This window comes from Pristiophorus japonicus, chromosome 3 (genome assembly GCF_044704955.1).
Source record: "Pristiophorus japonicus isolate sPriJap1 chromosome 3, sPriJap1.hap1, whole genome shotgun sequence".
In the NCBI taxonomy this organism is placed as follows: Eukaryota; Metazoa; Chordata; class Chondrichthyes; family Pristiophoridae; genus Pristiophorus; species Pristiophorus japonicus.
Window position 1 is genome coordinate 234,709,934 of NC_091979.1, and position 22,351 is coordinate 234,732,284.

The following is a 22,351-nucleotide window of genomic DNA, read 5'->3' on the forward strand; positions in this document are numbered from 1 at the left end:
GTACCCGCTACCGAGAGCGGAGGACCTCTTTGCGACGCTATCCGGTGGCAAACTTTTTTCAAAATTGGACCTGACCTCAGCTTACATGACCCAGGAGCTGGCGAGTGAGTCGAAGAAGCTGACCACCATCACGACACACAAGGGGTTGTTTGAGTACAACAGATGTCCGTTTGGGATTCGCTCGGCCGCCACAATCTTCCAACGAAATAGGGAAAGCCTCCTCAAGTTGATTCCAGGGACGGTGGTTTTTCAGAACGGGTTACGATACTGAAGAACACCTCCACAACCTGGAGGAGGTGCTACACAGACTAGACCGGGTAGGGCTGCGACTGAGAAAGGCGAAGTGCGTCTTCCTAGCTCCAGAGGTAGAATTCCTGGGGATGAGGGTAGCAGCAGACAGGATCAGCCCAACTGCATCCAAGACGGAAGCGATCCAGGGAACATCCAGACCCCGTAACACGACGGAGCTGCGTTCGTTCCTGGGGCTCCTGAACTATTTTGGAAACTTTCTTCCCAAATTGAGCACGCTGCTAGAGCCGCTACATGTGCTCCTACGCAAAGGTCGTGAATGGGTCTGGGGGGACAGCCAGGAAAGGGCTTTTAATAGAGCACGCAATTTGTTATGTTCCAACAATCTGTTAACGCTATATGACCCATGTAAGAAACTTGTGTTAACGTGCGATGCGTCGTCCTATGGTGTCGGGTGTGTGTTGCAGCATGTCAATGCCAAGGGTCACTTACAGCCGGTAGCTTATGCCTCCAGAAGTCTGTCCCAGGCAGAAAGGGGCTACGGGATGGTAGAAAAGGAGGCGCTCGCATGTATATATGCGGTAAAGAAAATGCACCAGTACCTGTTTGGCAGGAAATTTGAGCTGGAGACAGATCACAAACCCCTAACGTCCCTTTTGGCCGACAACAAGGCCATAAATGCAAACGCATCGGCCCGCATACAAAGGGGGGACTCACGTTATCCGCCTATGACTGCACAATTCGGCACAGAGCAGGCAGTGAAAAATGCGCCAATGCACTCAGCAGGCTCCCTCTAGCCACCACTGAGGGGGCTACCGAGCATGGTGCTGAGATGGTCATGGCTGTTAAAGCTTTCAGAAGTGAAGGATCACACGTGACAACCCGTCAGATTGAAGTCTGGACAAATAGAGACCCGCTATTGTCTCCAGTCAAGAAATGTGTCCTGAATGGGGACTGGGCAGCCACGTACAGGGCATGCCCTGAGGAATTTAAATCATTTCACAGGCGCAGGGATGAACTCTCGATTCAGGCCGATTGCCTACTGTGGGGAAACCGCGTAGTCATGCCCCAGATGGGCAGAGAGGTATTCATCAGAGAACTTTACAATGGGCACCCGGGCATTGTCACGATGAAGGCAATTGCCAGGTCACACGTTTGGTGGCCAGGGATAGACGCAGATCTGGAACTTTGTGTTCGCAGGTGCAACACGTGTGCCCAGCTGGGCAATGTGCCCAGGGAAGCCCCCCTTAGCCCCTGGCCCGCCAAGCCTTGGTCATGCATCCATGTGGACTACGCAGGTCCTTTCATGGGAAAATGTTTTTGGTTGTAGTAGACGCCTACTCCAAATGGATCGAGCGTGACATTTTAAATTCAAGCACATCCTCTGCCATGGTAGAAAGTCTACGGGCAATGTTCGCCGCCCATGATCTACCGGACATCTTGGTCAGCGACAATGGCCCGTGCTTCACAAGCACTGAATTCCAGGACTTCATGGCAGGCAATGGAATTAACCATGTCAGAACGGCACCTTTCAGGCAGCGGGTTCCAGATCACAACAACTCACTGCATTAAAAAAAAATTGTCATCTCCCCTGCTCAGGAGATGGGAAGGGAAAGGAGGCGATGGGGCGGAGAGCTGGGGAAGGAGAGGGCTGAAGGGAAGATAGAGAGGGGAGGGGAGGAGTGGGAGAGCAGGGGGGAAAGGGAAGGGGAGAAGGTGGGGGTAGAAGGGAAGGGGAGTGGAGAGGGGGAGGGGAGGGTAGAAGGGGGAGAGAAGAGGAGTGGAGAAGTGGGAGAGCATGGGAGAAAGAGAAGGAGAGAAGGTGGCGGGGCAAGAGGGGAAGGGGAGTGGAGAGGGGAGGGTAGAAGGGGAGGTGAAGAGAGAAGGGGACGGGAGGGGCAAAGGTCAAAGGGGAAAAGAATGTCATCCGAGTCAACCTTATTTTCAGCAACTTGAGCAAAGAAATGAACAACAGACCACCAGCCACTGTTCTCACGGCTACATTTATTCACAGGTTGGTGTTACAGGAAAGTTTGGAATGCATCGATGGGCGTTCTCACCAGGCTCCAGGCGCTACTGAGGACAGCGGCAGTTCCGCACCGCCACACTCAGCGACCATCTCCAGCCAGCGACGCGGAGACACAAAGGGGTGTCGGGGGGAAGGGGCGGGGGAGACACGGGGAGAGGGGGAAATCAGTGGGAACAAAGGACAGCAGCTATCGGGGTGCCGCTCGTGATGGAAACACTGTGGGGGTGGGGGGAGCAATACGCAGCACGTACTGATACTAAAGCCCACTCAGCTCTTTCACTAAAAAAAAAATTCCAGGAGGCAGCCTCCAACGTCAGGAGTTGCCCATTTGTGTGGATCTTCCACGCCAGAGCGACGTGCTCAAGGGTTATTTTGGATGAGGTGCTTGCAGTAGATGCTGGGTTGGTCAGTGGGTTGTGATCATAGAGATTACAGGACACAAGGAAGCCACTCGAGCCACTGTGGCTGGTGCCGTTGCTGTTTTTAATCCCTGAATACTGCTTTACAGCAATTCATTGACCTGTCGGTGTAACCTGTCATTCATTTGCTATATAACTCTGTCCCCATTAGTGATTTGCTATTCAACCGCGAGATAAGTCTGACCACAGCTATCCACATCTATCAAGCGTTTGTGCACCCAACTTTCACTCGCACCAAGTCCCGCTCACCCATCACCCCCTGTGCTCACCAACCTCCATTGGCTTACGGTTAAGCAATGCCTCGATTTCAAAATTCTCATCCTTGTTTACAAATCCTTCCATGGCCTCGCCCCTCCCTATCTCTGTAATCTCCTCCAGCTCCACAACCATCCCCCTTCCCCCCCCCCCCCCCCCACTCCAAGATATCTGCGTTCCTCTAATTCTGCCCTCCTGAGCATCCCTGATTATAATCGCTCAACCATCGGTGGCCGTGCCTTCTGTTGTCTTGGCCCCAAGTTCTGGAACTCCCTCCCTAAACCTCTCCACCTCTCTTTCCTCCTTCAAGATGCTCCTTAAAACCTACCACTTTGACCAAGCTTTTGGTCACCTGCGCTAATTTCTACTTACGCGGTTCTGTGTCAAATTTTTATCACATAACACTCCTGTGAAGCGCCTTGGGATATTTGACTATGTTAAAGGCGCTATATAAGTACAACTTGTTTTGTTTAAGTAATAAAAACAGGTCATGCTGGAAAATACTCAACGGATCAGGCAGCATCTATGGAGAGGGAAACAGAGTTAAAGTTTCAGGTCGATGACTTTTCGTCACAACTGGTAACTTTAAGCAGTGACTTGTAGCCAATAAATAGTCTTGAGTGCATGACCGCTTGTCTGACTCCATCTTTGATGATTTGGGTAAGACAGTTCATCCATTCACTCAGTAGTTTGTAGGTATCTTAATCGGGAGTTGGTAAAATAAATTAATTTCCATCACTCACTCCTAGATCTCAGTCTAGGCGGTAAAATCCAGACGGTTCCCCTAGCGAGGAATTAGAGGGAGGAGGTTAAGAATTCGTCCGGTTCTCGGAATATATTTGTCGGGATACCGAAAACCTAACGTTCTTGCAAGGCAGGGCTAGAGACTTTACCTCCAAGCTGGGGGGGGGGGGGGGGGCGGGGAGCCTGGGATTGTTCTGTGCAATTATTATATCGCGACAGGGTGCAGCAAGGAAATAATCGGAGTCACTCAACAACACTCCCAGCGTGGACCTGTTGGGCCGGGTGGCCTGTTTCTGTGCCGTAAACACTACGTAATAGAATCATTGAATGGTTACAGCACAGAAGGCCATTCGGCCCCTCGAGCCTGTGCCTGCTCTCTGCAAGAGCACTTCAGCTAGTCCCAATTCTCCGCCCTTTCCCCGTAACCCTGCAACCTGTTTTCCTTCAGGTACTTATCCAACTCCCTTTTGAAAGCCACGATTGAGTCTGCCTCCACCATCCTCTCAGACAGCACATTCCAGATCCTAATCACTCGCTGCGTAAAAAGGTTTTTCCTCATGTCGCCTTTGGTTCTTCTGCCAATCACCATAAATCTGTGTCCTCTGGCTCTCGACCTTTCCGCCAATGGGAGCAGTGACTATCTTATTCTTGATGAGGAGTTAAGGTGAATAGACTAAGGATTCTAAGGTACCTTTGATAAACATTTTTTTTCAAGGTATCGATCCTAGGGTTCCTACACTCCAAAGGTTAACTTTGCCGATAAAAGTGGAATCTTAAGTAGCTGGCTCGGGCTCTTTTCACGCCTAGTTTGTGACAAGGTTGCATTGTGTCATGTTGAATCCAACCAATGCTGCCTTATTGTAGTTCTCAAATACCGTTTATTGTATGGGCTGTTATAATGTATGCACCTGTGAGGATGCTCACAGGTTGGTCGAGCTGTTGAGTGGGAGCGGCTTAGCCAGTCACGTGATCTTCACAAGACTCAATAAAACCCCAGCCAGTTGGGTTTGGAGGATCCATGATGAGGCAAGTGGTTGTGAGCCTGGTGTGTGAACTGGTAATGTGTAGTGTGATTGTTAAACCTTTGCTAATAAACCAAACTATAGTTCTTAATAGCAATGTGTTGAGCAAAGAGCCCATGAAGCAAATACATTACAACCATGATAATTCCACTGTCTTTACGTGTCTAACAGGGGTGACAGAATCTCGTTGTTAAAAGTGCATTGTGACATCTCCTGTTCAACCCTTGATATCTCTTGAGTTGGGCTAAGAATTAATTGGGGGTGAGAATTCGAGTTGGGCTGTGCTGTACCTTGTTCAATCTGAGCCGGTAGAAGTAGGAGGATTCCAAAATCAAATAAATTAGATGCATTCCTAGATTCTGATCCAAATATATTTCACGTGGGGGATCCGCTTAACACTTTGCTGCCCAGTCACGCCTGAAGATTTGACCCTTTGAGCAATGGCGCTCAATGGCCAAATCCAACATGAGTCACAACAGGCAAGAGAGGAGGAGGAGGGCAAGGGGGAGGAACAGGAAGGGAGGAGAGAAAATAGAGCAGGAGGAGATGCAGAGGCCCCACTGAGCATACTCAGTAAGCACAGTACAAGATAGGTTATAATGTATGCACCTACAAGCAAGCTCACAGGTTGGTAAAGTTGTTGAGTTGGGAGTGGCTTAACCAGTCACGTGATGGTCAGAAGACTTAATAAAACCCCAGCCAGTTGGGTTCAGGGGGTCCACCATGAGGCAGGTGGTTGTGAGCCTAGTGGATGAACCGGTAATGTGTCGTGTGATTGTTAAACCTTTTGCTAATAAACCAACTGGTTCTTAATAGCAATGTGTTGCCTTGAAGCAAACACATTAAAATGGGAAATGCAACTCCTGGTTGGCGACAACTGACTTATATATATATATATGTATAATTATAATTTAAGAAGCTATATCGTGGAATTCTTGTGTTCTTTGTACGTATGCGTGCGCTCTCCCTCCCTCCATGTCGCTCTTCATTTCTTGGCTTTCCCCTGAGCTGCCACGGCCGCCATTGCTGCCTTCACCGTCTCCTCATCTCCCAGGAACTGCATGGGTTTGACCGGTTTCAGGTTCTTGTCCAGCTCGTACATGATGGGGATTCCTGTCGGCAGGTTCAGCTCCATGATGGCTTCCTCAGACATGCCTGCCAATCAAAGCACAGACCAACCATTAGGAACACAGGAACAGGAGGAGCCTGTACATAGAAACATAGAAAATAGGAGCAGTAGTAGGCCATTCGGTCTGATCATGGCTGATCCTCTATCTCAACACCATATTCCCGCTTTTTCCCCATACCCCTTGATGCCTTTTGTTTCTAGAAATCTATCTATCTCCCTCTTAAATATATTCATTGACTTGGCCTCCACAGCCTTCTGTGGTAGAGAATTCCACAGGTTCACCACCTTCTGAGTGAAAAAATTTCTCCTCATCTCGGTCCTAAATTTCCTACCCCGTATCCTGAGACTATGACCCTTTGTTCTAGACTTTCCAGCCAGGGGAAACATCCTCCCCGCATCCAGTCTGTCCAGCCCAGTCAGAATCTTATACGTTTCAATGAGATCCCCTCTCATTCTTCTAAACTCTACTGAATACAGGCCTAGTCGACCCAATCTCTCCTCATATGACAGTCCTGCCATCCCTGCCGTTGCCGTTCAATGAGATCATGGCTACTCTGTATCTCAACTCCATCTAACCACCTTGCTTTCATAACCCTTAATACCCTTGCCTAACATAGGAACGTAGGAGCAGGAGGAGGCCATTTTAGCCCCTCGAGCCTGTTCTGCCATTCAATGAGATTATAATGTATTCGCTTTATGGGTTCTTTGCTTAAGAATTCATAGTAACACATTGCTAATAAACCAACTAGTGCTTAATAGCAAAGGTTTAACAATCACACTGCACATTACCGGTTCATCCACCAGGCTCACAACCATCTGCCTCATCGTGGATCCCCCGAACCCAACTGGCTGGGGTTTTATTGAGTCTTGTGAACATCACATGACTGGCTAAGTCACTCACAACTCAACAGCACTACCAGCCCATGAGCATACTCACAGGTGCATACATTACAGAGATCATAGCTGATCTGTGACCTAACTCCATATACCCGTCTTTGCCCCATATTCCTTCCTACTTATAGTTAACAAAAATCTATCAATCTCAGATATAAAATTAACAATTGATCTAGCATCCACTGCCATTTGCGGAAGAGAGTTCCAAACTTCTACCACCCTTTGTGTGTAGAAGTGTTTCCTAACTTCACTCCTGAAAGATCTGGCTCTAAGTTTTAGGCTATGATACAGGAGTCCTAGACTACCCCACCAATGTCCCTTAATACCTAGAAAACTTCGATCAAATCACCCCTTAACCTTCTAAATTCCAGTGGTAGAACCCTATATATCAATTTCGGTTTTGAAATGTTCAATTGACCCTCAGCCTCAACAGCCTCTTAGTGGGTGAGAGTTCCAGATTTCCATTACCCTTTGTGTGAAGGAATGCTTCCTGAAACCATCCTTAAATGGCCTGGCGCTAATTTTAAGGTCCCCCCCCCCCCTGCCATGTCCTGGATGCCCCCCTCCCCTCCCCCACAACCAGAGGAAATAGTTTCTCTCTATTTGCCCTATCAACTCCTTTTTGTCAACTTAAACACCTCAATTAGATCTCCCCTTAATCTTCTTTGCTCAAGGGACTACAACCCCAGTCTGTGCAACCTATCCTCATAGGCTAACCCTTTCAGCCCCAGTATCATTCTGGTGAATCTGCGCTGCTCCCCCTCCGAGGCCGATATAGCCTTCCTGAGGGGCGGTGCCCAGACCAGAACGCGGTTACTCCAGGTGTGCTCTGACCAGAGCTCTGTACAATAGAAGCATAACTTCCTTCCTTTGTAGTCCAGGCCTCCTGAGATAAAGGCCAACATTCCCTGAGGCTTTAAATTATTTTTTGTACCTGTCTACATTGCCGTGTCTGAATGAATGAATGAATGAGGAATTCTTCCTGGCGTTCTGACTAGTCCATGCGAACCATGTGATATCGCTGCCACTCGGACACATTCCACAATTGTACAGAGGGCATCCACAACACTGGCACACACACCAAAAAACCTGAATCTTTAAGCTGAAATAACATTAACCTTTTTGTTTTATAAAAGAAAAAAGTTTGTCACTGAAAGTTCAATCCAACTGAAGTAACTGCATAAACATTTAAAGTTTTGAATTCTAACTATATTGTCACTAAGTTGACATCTCGGCCTGCTCAAGTTCCCAGGCCCGTGCAAAGCCTGGGGCTCCAATACTGAACAGGCCCAATTAGAAATGACAATGGCCGGAGCCAGCTCCATTCCAAAAAAACATCTTTGTCCCTGACCAGCACAACGTCAGACCAGCGATTAGAAGAGTATCCGAGCTATCTTCTGTCATGGTCTACGATTGAGCCTTTGAGGATGGATATATAAGCCCTGCACTCTCTTGGGGGGGGTTCTCCCCTCTCGCACCATTACTTGGGAGCCCACAGAGAAACAGTACAAAGAGCTGGGGGAAATTTGAACCCCTACAGGATTTAAGGGCCATATTAAAACCAGTATCCCTATGGATCAGTATATATCTCAAGTTGTGGGTATTCTGAGTTAAGAAAGAACTTGCATTTATATAGCGCCTTTCACAACCTCAGGACGTCCCAAAGGGCTTTACAACCAATGAAGTATAGTTGGAGTATCGTCACTGTTGTAACGTATGTAATGCAGCAGCCAATTTGTGCACAGCAAGCTCCCACAAACAGCAATGTGATAATGACCAGATAATCTGTTTTAGTGATATTGATTGAGGGGATAAATATTGGCCCCAGGACACCGGGGAGAACTCCCCTGCTCTTCTTCAAAATAGTGGCCACGGGATCTTTTACGTCCACCTGAGAGAGCAGACGGGGCTTCAGTTTTGAAAGACGGCACCTCTGACAGTGCAGCGCTTCCTCAGTACTGCACTGGGAGTGTCAGCCTAGATTTTTATGCTCAGGTTTCTGGAATGGGACTGGAACCCACAACCTTTTGATTCAGAGGCGAGAGAATGCTACCCAAAAGGGTACAATTAGCGTAAACTTGCAATGGTGATTAATTCGATCAGTGGTGTGGACAGTTTTGTGGGCGGGGCCACCGTTTGCACAATGTTTTTAAAACTAGCAGAAAAGATCGGGGAAACTCGCTTTGCATTGGACATAACTTGCACTTAAAACTGGACTGAACCGGGAGCCAATGTAGGTCAGTGATTACAGGGTGGGTGGGTGAACGGGACTTGGTGAGAGTTAGGACGCGGGCAACAGAGCTTTGGATGAGCTAAAGTTTACAGAGGGTGGAAGGTGGGAGGCTAGGCAACAACAATAACAACAACTTGTGTTTATATAGCGCCTTTAACGTAGTGAAACGTTCCAAGGCGCTTCACAGTAGTATTATTAGATAAAAATTTGACATCGAGCCGCATAAGTAGAAATTAGGGCAGGTGACCAAGAGGTAGGTTTTAAGGAGCGTCTTGAAGGAAGAGAGAGAGGTAGAGAGGCGGAGAGGTTTAGGGAGGGAGTTCTAGAGCTTGGGGTCCAGGCAGCAGACGGCACGGCCACCAGTGGTTGAGCGATTATAATCAGGGGTGCTCAAGAGGGCAGAATTAGAGGAGCGCAGACACCTTGGGGGATTGTGGGGCTGGAGGAGATTACAGAGATAGGGAGGTGCGAGGCCATGGCGGAATTTGTAAACAAGGATGAGAATTTTGAAATTGAGGCGTTGCTTAACCGGGAGCCAGTGTAGGTCAGCGAGCACAGTGGGTGATGGGTGAGCAGGACTTGGTGCGAGTTAGGACACGGGGCAGCCGTGTTTTGGATCACCTCCAGTTTACATAGGTTAGAATGTGGGAGGCCAGCCAGGAGTGCGTTAGAATAGTCAAGTCCAGAGGTAACAAAGGCATGGGTGAGGGCTTCAGCAGCGGATGAGCTGAGGCAGGGACGGAGACGGGTGGAAGTAGGCACTCTTGGTGATGGAAAGGACAAGGGGGTCAGGAGCTCAGCTCAGGGACAATTGGAGATGAAAGTGACTCAATACACAAGTGGCGGCGGGGCCCGATTTACCTTCCAGGTGTTTAACGATGCCCCTCAGGCTGTTGCCGTGAGCAGCGATGAGCACCCGCTTCCCAGCTTTAATCTGTGGCACAATCTCCTCATCCCAGAAGGGCAGGGCGCGGGCGATCGTGTCCTTCAGGCTCTCGCAGGTGGGCAGCTCATCCTCCGACAGGTCGGCATAGCGACGGTCCTAGGGGAACAAGCACACCTTTACACACCGAGAACTGTGCAAAGTACGTTTGCGTTACCTGCAAAGGGAGAGCTTTACGCTGTATGTATGCTCCTGTGAGGATGCTCACAGGCTGGTAGAGCTGTTGCTGCTCCTGGGCCTGGCCAAGGTGGCCATTAACCAGTCCAGGCAGTGGGCGGTCGAGGGGATTGTTCAGCCCGACTGCCTGCCTCTCTTCCGTGGTTACATCCGAGCCAGGGTGTCCCTGGAGATGGAGCACGCGGTGTCCACCGGTACACTCACAGCCTTCTGCGAGAGGTGGGTGCCAGGGGGACTGGATTGCATCATCACCCCCGGCAACCAAATTTTAATTTGACTGTTTAATATCTAAAGATTAATTTGTTAATTTGTCGGTTCTCGTGCCCCTTTTAAGGGGGCACTTGATTTATAGTTTACTTAAAAATAGTTGTGGAGCTGGGAGTGGTTTAGCCAGTCACGTGATGTTCACAAGAATCAGTAAAACCCCAGCCAGTTGGGTTCGGGGATCCACGATGAGGCAGGTGGCTGTGAGCCTGGTGGATGAACTGGTAATGAGCAGTGTGATTGTTGAACCTTTGCTAATAAACCAACTAGTTCTTAATAGCAATGAGTTGCTATGAATTCTTGAGCAAAGAACCCATGAAACACATACATTACACGTGCCTCCTCATTTTATTGGCTTCTTTGATGACAGTGACCTTGGTTTAACATCTCATCCGAAAGACAGCCCCTCCAACAGTGCAGCATCCCCTCAGTACTGCACTGGAGTGTCAGTCTGGATAATGGGCTCAAATCTCTGGAGTGGGACTTGAAACCACAACCTTCTGACTCAGAGGCGAGTGTGCTACCCACTGAGCCATGGCTGACACTGAGAAGCTGACCTCCATGTTGGAATAAATTGCTGTGTCATACTGAATGGAAAAAGTGAATGCAGAGAGATTGATGCCAAGGACATTAGCGTGGATGATGTGGAATCGGTATAGATGGAGCTACGGAATACCAAGGGGCAGAAAACGCTCGTGGGAGTTGTGTACAGGCCACCACATAGTAGTAGTGAGGTTGGGGACAGCATCAAACAACAAATAAGGGATGTGTGCAATAAAGGTACAGCAGTAATCATGGGTGACTTTAATCTACATATTGATTGGGCTAACCTAACTGGTAGCAATGCGGTGGAGGAGGATTTCCTGGAGTGTATTAGGGATGGATTTCTGGACCAATATGTCGAGGAACCAACCAGAGACTTGGCCATCCTAGACTGCGTGATGTGTAATGAGAAGGAACTAATTAGCAGTCTTGTTGTGCGAGGCCCCTTGGGGAAGAGTGACCATAATATGGTAGAATTCTTTATTAAGATGGAGAGTGACAAAGTTAATTCAGTAACTAGGGTCCTGAACTTAAGGAACGGTAACTTTGATGGTATGAGGCACAAATTGGCTAGATTTACTGGCAAATAATACTTAAAGGGCTGACAGTGGATAGGCAATGGCAGACCTTTAAAGATCATATGGATGAACTTCAACAATTGTACATCCCTGTCTGGAGTAAAAATAAAACTAGGAAAGTGGCTCAACCGTGGCTAACAAGGGAAATTAAGGATAGTGTTAAATCCAAGGAAGAAGCATACAAATTTGCCAGAAAAAGTAGCAAACTGAAGGACTGGGAGAAATTTAGAATACAGCAGAGGAGGACAAAGGGTTTAATTAAGAGGGGGAAAATAGAGTACGAGAGGAAGCTTGCCGGAAACATAAAAAATGACTGCAAAAGCTTCTATAGGTATGTGAAGAGAAAAAGATCAGTGAAAACAAACATAGGTCCCTTGCAGTCGGATTCAGGTGAATTTATAATGGGGAACAAAGAAATGGCAGACCAATTGAACAAGTACTTTGGTTCTGTCTTCACAAAGGGAGACACAAATAACCTTCCCGATGTACTAGGGGCCCGAAGGACTAGTGAGAAGGAGGAACTGAAGGATATCCTTATTAGGCGGGAAATTGTGTTAGGGAAATTGACGGGGTTGAAGGCCGATAAATCCCCAGGGCCTGATAGTCTACATCCCAGAGAACTTAAGGAAGTGGCCCTAGAAATAGTGGATGCATTGGTGATAATTTTCCAACAGTCTATCAACTCTAGATCAGTTCCTATGGACTGGAGGGTTGCTAATGTAACACCACTTTTTAAAAAAGGAGAGAGAAGACGGGTAATTACAGACCAGTTAGCCTGACATCGGTGGTGGGGAAAATGTTGGAATCGATCATTAAGGATGAAATAGCAGCGCATTTGGAGAGCAGTGATAGGATTGGTCCAAGTCAGCATGGATTTATGAAAGGGAAATCATGCTTGACAAATCTTTTCGAATTTTTTGAGGATGTAACTAGTAGGGTGGACAAGGGAGAACCAGTGGATGTGGTGTATTAGGACTTTCAAAAGGCTTTTGACAAGGTCCCACACAAGAGATTGGTGTGCAAAATCAAAGCACATGGTATTGGGGGTAATGTACTGACGTGGATAGAGAACTGGTTGGCAGACAGAAAGCAGAGAGTCGGGATTAACGGGTCCTTTTCAGAATGGCAGGCAGTGACTTGTGGAGTGCCGCAGGGCTCAGTGCTGGGACCCCAGCTCTTTACAATATATATTAATGATTTAGATGATGGAATTGAGTGTAATATCTCCAAGTTTGCAGATGACACTAAACTTGGTGGCGGTGTGATCTGTGAGGAGGACACTAAGAGGCTGCAGGGTGACTTGGACAGGTTAGGCGAGTGGGCAAATACATGGCCGATGCAGTATAATGTGGATAAATGTGAGGTTATCCATTTTGGGAGCAAAAACAGGAAGGCAGAATATTATCTGAATGGCGGAAGATTAGGAAAAAGAGAGGTGCAGCGAGACCTGGATGTCATGGTTCATCAGTCTTTGAAAGTTGGCATACAGGTACAGCAGGCGGTGAAGAAGGCAAATGGTATGTTGGCCTTCATAACAAGGGGATTTGAGTATAGGAGCAGGGAAGTCTTGCTGCAGTTGTACAGGGCCTTGGTGAGGCCCCACCTGGAATATTGTGTTCAGTTTTGGTCTCATAATCTGAGGAAGGAAGTTCTGGCTATTGAGGGAGTGCAGCAAAGGTTCACCAGACTGATTCCAGGGATGGCTGGGCTGTGATATGAGGAGAGACTGGATAAACTGGGCCTTTATTCACTGGAGTTTAGAAGGATGAGAGGGGATCTCATAGAAACATATAAGATTCTGACTGGACTAGACAGGCTAGATGCAGGAAGAATGTTCCCGATGTTGGGGAAGTCCTGAACCAGGGGACACAGTCTTAGGATAAGGGGCAGGCCATTTAGGACTGAGATGAGGAGAAACTTCTTCACTCAGAGAGTTGTTAACCTGTGGAATTCCCTGCCGCAGAGAGTTGTTGATGCCAGTTCATTGAATATATTCAAGAGGGAGTTAGATATGGCCCTTACAGTTAAGGGGATCAAGGGGTATGGCGAGAAAGCAGGAAAGGGGTACTGAAGGAATGATCAGCCATGATCTTATTGAATGGCAGTGCAGGCTCAAAGGGCCGAATGGCCTACTCCTGCACCTATTTTCTATGTTTCTACCTCCGTGAAACAGAGAGACAGAGAGAGCGAGAGACACAGAGAGAGACAAAGAGAGACAGACCGCAAGAGAGCGATCAGAGGCAGACAGAGAGAAAAAGACCGAGACAGAGGCAGAGAGAGACAGAACAGAGAGACAGATACAGAGAGACACAGAAAGAGAGAGACAGAGACAGAGAGAGAGAGACAGAGAGAGACAGAGAGAGAGATAGAGAGAGACAAAGGCAGAGATTTCCAGCATTTTCTGTTTTTATTCCAGATTACTTGAGCCCAGCCTGATAAATTAGCAGTGGCTAGTATGGCTGGTGAGAGGAAATTTGAATGAAATGTTACTCTAGGAATGATTTAAAAATAAGAAGGCAAAAAAGCAGCAATGTATCTCATTCAGTAATTTAAATAAAGTTAATTAATATATACAATCACTGTGTACTCACTGTGCCATGTATAGAATACTATTTAATACATGTCGATATAATGCAATCAATATGTATACACTGTGCAATGCAGGTATACCCTATATAATGCAAAGCTGGACTAATACATTATTTAATACATGCATACACATCAGAGAGAGAGAGAGTGGGACAGAGAGACAGAGACAGAATGAGACAGAGACAAAGAGAGAGACAGACAGACAGACAGACAAAGAGAGAGAGACAGAGAGAGACCGAGAGTCAGACAGAAATGTGTTATGTGGTGCATGCATACATTATGTAACATAGATACAGTGCAATGCTTATATACGTATCAAAGAGCAAGTTATTATTTAAATGGAGAAAGAGTGCAAAGTGCCGCAGTACAGCGGGACCTGGGGTACTTATGCATGAAACACAAAAGGATAGTATGCAGGTACAGCAAGTGATCAGGAAGGCCAATGGTATCTTGGCCTTTATTGCAAAGGGGATGGAGTAGAAAAGCAGGGACGTCTTGCTACAACTATACAACATTTTAGTGAAGCCATACCTGGAATACTGTGTGCAGTTTTGGTTTCCATATTTACGAAAGGATATACTTGCTTTGGAGGCAGTTCAGAGAAGGTTCACTAGGTTGATTCCGGGGATGAGAGAGTTGACTTATGAGGAAAGGTTGAGTAGGTTGGGCCTCTACTCATTGGAATTCAGAAGAATGCGAGGTGATCTTATCGAAACGTCTAAGATTATGAGGGGGCTTGACAAGGTGGATGCAGAGAGGATGTTTCCACTGATGGGGGAGACTAGAACTAGAGGGCATGATCTTAGAATAAGGGGCCACCCATTTAAAACTGAGATGAGGAGAAATTTCTTCTCTCAGAGGGTTGTAAATCTGTGAAATTCGCTGCCTCACAGAGCTGTGAAAGCTGGGACATTGAATAAATTTAAGACAGAAATAGACAGTTTCTTAAACGGTAAGGGGATAAGGGGTTATGGGGAACGGGCGGGGAAGTGGAGCTGAATCCATGATCAGATCAGCCATGATCTTATTGAATGGCGGAGCAGGCTCGAGGGGCCATATGGCCTATTCCTGTTCCTATTTCTTATGTTCTTATACACACAATATGCAATGTATATATACATCATATAATCCATGTACACTAATGCATTTATATATTGAGTGCATTTTTATGCCATGTATAGTATTTATACACTAATGCATGTGAACATATATAATTCATATATACGCTATTTTATACATGTACGGCTATCTATCGCATATATACACTAATGCATTATGTAATGTATACATAAACTATTAAATGCACAGACACACTATGATGATGACATATGTATATTATTAATGCATGTATGTGAAGAGAAAATCATTGAAATTCCCAGCAGGTCCATCAGCATCTGAAAGTGAACAGACAGCTTGACATCCCGTCACTGTAAGGAGACTTCACCCCTCTCCCGTTCAGACTAAGGGTCTCCCGCTGAAATATTAACCTGTCTCTTCGATTTTCAGGAGCTATGAGTTCCAGAATTCAGTTTTTCTTTTTCCTGTTCTTCTTTAAATCCATCCTCCTATCTCACGATTTATTTATTCATCTCTATTTCTATCTAGGATTTATTATTTAATACATACATAAACCTTTACAAGCCAACACAAAAGTGTTTGTGTAAAGAAATGTAAACAAAAACAATCCATACAAATATTATTTTTTGTGCCTATTTTTTCTCAATTATTCCAAAACTCTATTGCCAAAAATCCTGCAATGTTAGCATATTTAGTAATTCCATATATATTATTTAATGTATACATTATTCTTCATGTAACCATTATAAATGTATCTATTAATATGCATATATTATTATTGAGCATATATTATTATTACATATGTTATTGATGCATATATATAATTTAATGTGTATACATTATTGATATATGTCTTGACAGGTATATGTTGTTTAATATACATATTATTGATATATATTGTTTAATGTATGTATTGTTTGAAATGTTAATGTGTGTATAATATATATTTATGCATAATGTATATTAATGTATTAATATTTGTTAACATATGTATTAATGTATATATTTATACATTGTTTAATATATATCAATTGATGTGCATGTTATTATATCTATATATATAACAATAAATGTATATATTATTTGCTGTGTGCATTGTTTAATGCATATTCTATTAGCTTATATATGTATTAATGTATATACACACAATTTAATATATAGCAATGGATTTATATATTATTTAATGCGTGTATACATATTTCAATAAATATCTATATTATGTAATATGTGTACATATCTCACTGTTATTTAATGTATATATATATCAATAAATGTCTATTATTTAATGTATGTCTCACTATTAATGTCTATATTATTGAATGCATATATATATCTATACCAATGAAAATATATATTATTCAATGTGTATATATCTCAATGAACATGTTATTTAATATATATATCACAATGAGTGTCTGTTATTTAATGTGTATATATCTCAACGAATGTATAATTTAATGTGTACATATACATATCACAACAAATTATATTATTTAATGTCTATATATACACATCACAATGAACGTATATATTATTTAATGTGTATATATATCAGTTATGTCTATATATCTCAATGAATGCATAATTTAATATATACATACATATCACAACGAATGCCTATATTATTTAATGTCTATATATATCACAATAAGTGTCTATATTATTGAATACATATATCACAATGAATGTGTATATTATTTAATGTATATATATCACAATTAACGTCTATATTATTGAATGTGAATATATATCTCAATGAATATATATATTATTTTATATATATATATATCAAAATGAGATCTATATTATTTAATGTGTATATATCACACAATGAATGGATATATTATTTAATGTGTATATACAAATCTCAGTGAATGCCTGTATTATTGAATGCCTGTATATATATATATGTTGATTTGACCTTGCTGATGCTGTTGTAGAAATCATGCTCCGAGTCCATGGGAGGCGGGGGGACGTCGAAAGATCTCCGCCAGATCTTCACTTGCTGCTCCCCGTGTTTGGCCGCCGTCTCCGCCTTGTTGAGGCCGGTCAGACCGCCGTAGTGCCGCTCGTTGAGCCGCCAGGTGCGGACCACAGGCAGCCACATCTGGTCGATGCCCTCTAGCACCGCCCACAGTGTGCGGATGGCCCGCTTCAGCACCGAGGTGTAGCACAGGTCGAATTGGTAGCCGGCGTCGCTCAGAGCCCGGGCCCCGCTAGCCGCCTCCCGCATCCCCGTGTCGGACAGGTCGGCATCGAACCAGCCGCAGAAACGATTCTCCTGGTTCCAGGTGCTCTCGCCGTGCCGGATCAGCACCAGCCTGTGAGCCGCCATCACTCTGCAGAGGGTTAAAGCAGACTTGTCTCGTTACTTTTGCTTCTTTGTCTCCTTCCTTCCTCTTCTCCGTCTGTCTCTTTCCCCTCTGCTTCTTTTCTCCTTCCTCTTGTCTTCTCTCTGTTTATTCCTCTGTCTCTTTTCCCCTCTGCTGCTTTCTTTTTCTCTCCCGTGCTCTCCGGCTCCCCCGATGTCTGCAATGATCTGCATCAGAGGGAAAGGAGACACATATACAAAAGCCCCGCACGTAATGAGGACACAGCGACCTTCAGCAGCAGAATAGGAAAGTTGTACCCGATTTACTGCCTGACAGCTGGATTCGATTGTATAAGCCACAATTGCCCGTTAGTAAAATCTGGGGAGGAATTTGGAATACTTTAAAATATCTAATAATGTGATTTTAAATATATATATTTTGTGTCAGCCAGTGGCTCAGTGGGCAGCACTCTCGCCTCTGAGTCAGAAGGTTGTGGGTTCAAGCACATGAATCCAGGCTGACACTCCCAGTGCAGCGCTGCACTGTCAGAGGTGCTGTCTTTCTGATGAGAAGTTAAACCGAGGCCTGGTCTGCTCTCTCGGGTGGACTTAAAAGATCCCAGGACATTATTTCAAAGAGTTATCCCCGGTGCCCTGGGGTCAATATTTATCCCTCAATCAAAATAAAAACAGATTATCGGGTCATTATCACATTGTTGTTTGTGGGAGCTTGCTGTGCGCAAATTGGCTGCCGCATTTCCCACATTACAACAGTGACTACACTTCAAAAAATAGTTCATTGGGCTGTAAAGCATTTTGAGATGTCCGCTGGTCGTGAAAGGCGCTATATAAATCCACGTCTTTATTTCAAAATATCTAATAATGTATTTTTAAATATATATATTTTCCTCTCCTGAAAGTGCCGACTCACCTGAACTGGGACACGGGTTCCCAAGGTGTAGAGCAGGGTTTGGACTGGTCATATGGTATCGGGGAGATTTCCCATAGCATTGTATTTTTTAAAATATATTAATTCCTGGGATGTGGGCATTGCTGGCAAAGCCAGCATTTATTGCTCATCCCTAGTTGTACATGAGAAGGTGGTGGTGAGCCACCTTCTCGAACCGCTGCAGACTTTTTAAATTTCAAAATATACTTTATTCATAAAAAAATCTGTACAGTACATTCAAAGGCATTTCAATACATTTAGCTGCGGTCAGCAATCCCATACACCGCTGCAGACTGTGTTGTGAAGGTGCTCCCATAGTGCTGTTAGGGAGGGAGTTCCAGGATTTTGACCCAGCGATGATGAACGGATGGCTGATATATTTCCAAGTCAGGATGGTGCAAGATTTGGAGGGGAACGTGGAGGTGGTGGTGTTCCCATGCGTCTGCTGCCCTTGTCCTTCTAAGTGGTAGAGGTCGCGGGTTTGGGAGGTGCTGTCGAAGAAGCCTTGGCAAATTGCTGCAGTGCATTTCGTAGATGGTATACACTGCAGCCACGGTGCGCTGGTGGTAGAGGGAGTGAATATTTAAGGTGGTGGAGGAGGTGCCAATCAAGTGGGCTGCTTTGTCCTGAATGGTGTCCTGATGGCACCTCCAACTCTCTCCGTACCACACTGGGAGTTTTTTTAAATTTCAAAATATGCTTTATTCATATAAAAAATTTGCACAATACATTGGAAGACAGTTCAGTATATTTGGATGCGGTCAGCAATTCCATGCAATACATTTGGATGCTGATGGCAGTTCCGTTCAATTCATTTGCTTGCTTTACATTTCGAGGTACATTTCAGTACAATCCAGGATACATTGTAATACAGTCATCAAATTAATTTACTAGTGGCACTATACGGTACACGGAATGGGTGAGGGTACAGTTACATTTCTTTGCAACATACATTACTAAACAGAACTTGCATTATACATGGCACTACATAGGTTTTTTTCAGATCATGGTGCTCTATGTATACAGAAAGTTTACAAATACAGCCCGATGGGAGTTTTATACTGATACCAGCCCCTGGGTTTACCGTGGCGGAAAGGCTTTAAACTGTGGCTCTTCCCACCGTGCCTTTGCGGCGGCTGCACCAATTTTTAGTGCGTCCCTCAGCACGTACTCCTGGATCTTGGATTGCGCCAGTCTGCAACATGAAGACGGGGACATCTCCTTGCTCTGGAAGACCAGCAAGTTTCGGCAAGACCAAAGTGCGTCTTTGACCGAGTTGATGGCCCTCCAGCAGCAGGTGATGTCTGTCTCGGTGTGTGTCCCTGGGAACAGCCCGTAGAACACAGAGTCCTGTGTTACGGAGCTGCTCGGGATGAACCTCGACAACAACCACTGCATCTCTTTCCAGACCTGCCTTGCAAAGGCGCAACCCTGAAGGAGGTGGGTAACAGTCTCGTCCACCCCGCAGCCGACTCGGGGGCACCATGCCGTGCTGCTGAGACACCAGCTGTGCATGAACACTTTGACGGGTAGGGCCCTCCTCACCGCCAGCCAAGCTACATCTTGGTGCTTGTGTGAAAGCTCTGGCGATGAGTCGTTCTGCCAAATGAGTTCGACAGTCTGCTCGGGGAACCACCCGACAGGGTCCACCCTCTCCTTCTTTCATAGGGCGTCCAGGACGTTACGTGCTGACCACTGTTTTATGGCTTTGTGGTCAAAGGGGTTTTTTGTGAAAAACTTTTCCACGAAGGACAAGTGGACAGGCAACTGGTGGGGACGTTTCGCGGCAGTGTGGCCAGACCCATCCTTCGCAACACCGGGGACAGGTAGAACCTCAGCACGTAGTGACACTTAGTGTTTGCGTACTGGGAGTTGGTGCACAGCTTGATGCAACCACACACAAAGGTGGCCATCAGGATGAGGCCACGTTTGGAACATCTTTTCCTCCACTGTCCAGAGATTTGTACATTGTGTCTCTGCGGACACGGTCCACATTGGGAGTGTCAGCCTGGATCTTATGCTCAAGTCCCTGGAATGGGACTCCAACCCACGATCTTCTGACTCAAAGGCGAGAGAGCTACCCACTGAGCCAGGGCTGACACCCATGCCCAATATACAATGTATAAAATCAATAATCTTTCACAGGATTACATTGATATTTGTTATCAAGCTTTGTTTTTGTTTGAAAATAGCTTCACAAGGGGTTGATTGCCAATTGTTAATTAAGCATAGAGATTATTCATGTGTATATTGCTATTGTGTCAGTTGTGGCTCAGTGGGTATCACTCTCGCCTCTGAATCAGAAATTTGTGGGTTTAAGTCTCACTCCAAAGACTTGAGCACAGACTGACACTCCAGTGCAGTGCTAAGGGAGTGCTGCACTGTCGGAGGTGCCATCTTTCAGATGAGTGGTTAAACTGAGGCCCCGTTTGCTCTCTCAGGTGAACGTAAAAGATCCCACGGCCACTATTTTGAAGAAGAGCAGGGGAGTTATCCCCGGTGTCCTGGGGCCAATATTTATCCCTTAATCAACACCCCAAAAGCAGATTATCGGGTCATTATCACATTGCTGTTTGTGGGAGCTTGCTGTGTGCAAATTGGCTGCCACGTTTCCCATATTACAACAGTGACTACACTTCAGAAAGTATTTCATTGGCTGTAAAGCACTTTAGGACGTCCTGACGATGTCTATAGAAATAACAAGCCTTTCTTTCTTAAATGCATCTCTTTCATGAATAGATATTTGATTTATAGTAATTGTTTATATATTTCTATTCACTGCAAATATTATTTAATATACAGTATACATTTAATTTGTATAGAAGCTAATATATATTATTAATGCATAATTATTTAACTCCTGAATATTATTTAAGGTATATATTATTTTATGTAGTTATAAATATATATATATTTTCGAATGCCTATATACACACACTACTGTTTGATGGACATAAATATTGTAGCACCTGCGCTTTCTGGATTAGATAGAACGAGGGGATATTGCAATATTCCGCGTGTGAGTTTAATACTTAACTAATAAAAAATAAAATACATCTTTTTGAGAGCTATCGTTTGTGATCGATTTTAAAAGCGCGGGCGCCGTTTCTGCATTGCAGTAGACGCCGAGACAGGCACGTCTGTGGGATTTATAGCTGCGTCAATGCCCAAGAGCTGACAGTGCAGAGATAGGACCGTACATGCACAGCAAAAAAAAACCTTAATTGCCTGTGCAAACCTTTACAAAAATCCTTATTTTGTTTTTATATATTTTTTTTTTGCAAAACTAATTGGCAAAATACAAAAATTGCATCACCTTAAGCTCTACGATAGAATGGTACAATTTTAACCGTTAGAGACTGCATATTCATCATACTGTTCATCCATTCCAATTCATCATCCGTGCAAATAATCACTAATGTATAATTAACCTGCAAAAACTCAAGACTGAGTGATTTCAATGAAACGCTCTGAGATTACTGAAGCCTTCATCAGCACCGTGAATAGACACCGTAATTACATAGATACAATACGCTCGCAACATATAAGATACCAGCAAGTTCCCACATAGACACTGCTGTATTTCTGGATGTATCATTGCTGTTTAAACACTTCGCCCTTTATTGCAATTGGAGTGATTGAGTAGACTGGGCCTAAATATTCCCTTGAATTTAGAAGAATGAGAGGTGATCTCATTGAAGCATATGAAATTCTTCAGGGGCTTGACAGGATTGATGCTGGGAGGATGTTGCCCCTGGCTGGAGAGTCTAGAATTAGGGGGCTCAGTTTCAAGACAATGGGACGGCCATTTAAGACTGAGATGAGGAGGAATTTCTTCACTCAGAGGGCTGTGAATGCTCAGTCGTTGAGATATTTCACAACTCTCAAGAAAAATATATTCCAGTGAAAAGGAAAGGGTGTAAGAGAAAAGATAACCATCTGTGGC

General features: G+C 44.9%; 1 protein-coding gene across 1 annotated transcript; it reads right to left on the minus strand.

Annotated features, from left to right (window-relative positions):
- Positions 1 to 2,233: 2,233 nt before the first annotated feature.
- On the minus strand, positions 2,234 to 17,710 carry pgam1b (phosphoglycerate mutase 1b). The gene is made up of 3 exons (XM_070876425.1): positions 17,067 to 17,710; positions 9,836 to 10,016; positions 2,234 to 5,873 (listed from the first exon to the last, which is right to left on the minus strand). The coding sequence occupies exons 1-3, from the start codon at positions 17,478 to 17,480 to the stop codon at positions 5,704 to 5,706; spliced, it is 765 nt and encodes a 254-aa protein (XP_070732526.1). The 5' UTR covers positions 17,481 to 17,710; the 3' UTR covers positions 2,234 to 5,703.
- Positions 17,711 to 22,351: the final 4,641 nt, after the last annotated feature.

Bases quoted from the DNA above. Each gene is read 5' to 3' on its own strand.
- pgam1b (XM_070876425.1), bottom strand. From the start codon at position 17,480: ATGGCGGCTCACAGGCTGGTGCTGATCCGGCACGGCGAGAGCACCTGG. The intron at 10,017-17,066 runs GTCAAATCAACA...TTGTTCCCCTAG, and splicing joins TCTACAACAGCATCAGCAAG to GACCGTCGCTATGCCGACCT. The intron at 5,874-9,835 runs GTAAATCGGGCC...TTTGATTGGCAG, and splicing joins CATCGTTAAACACCTGGAAG to GCATGTCTGAGGAAGCCATC.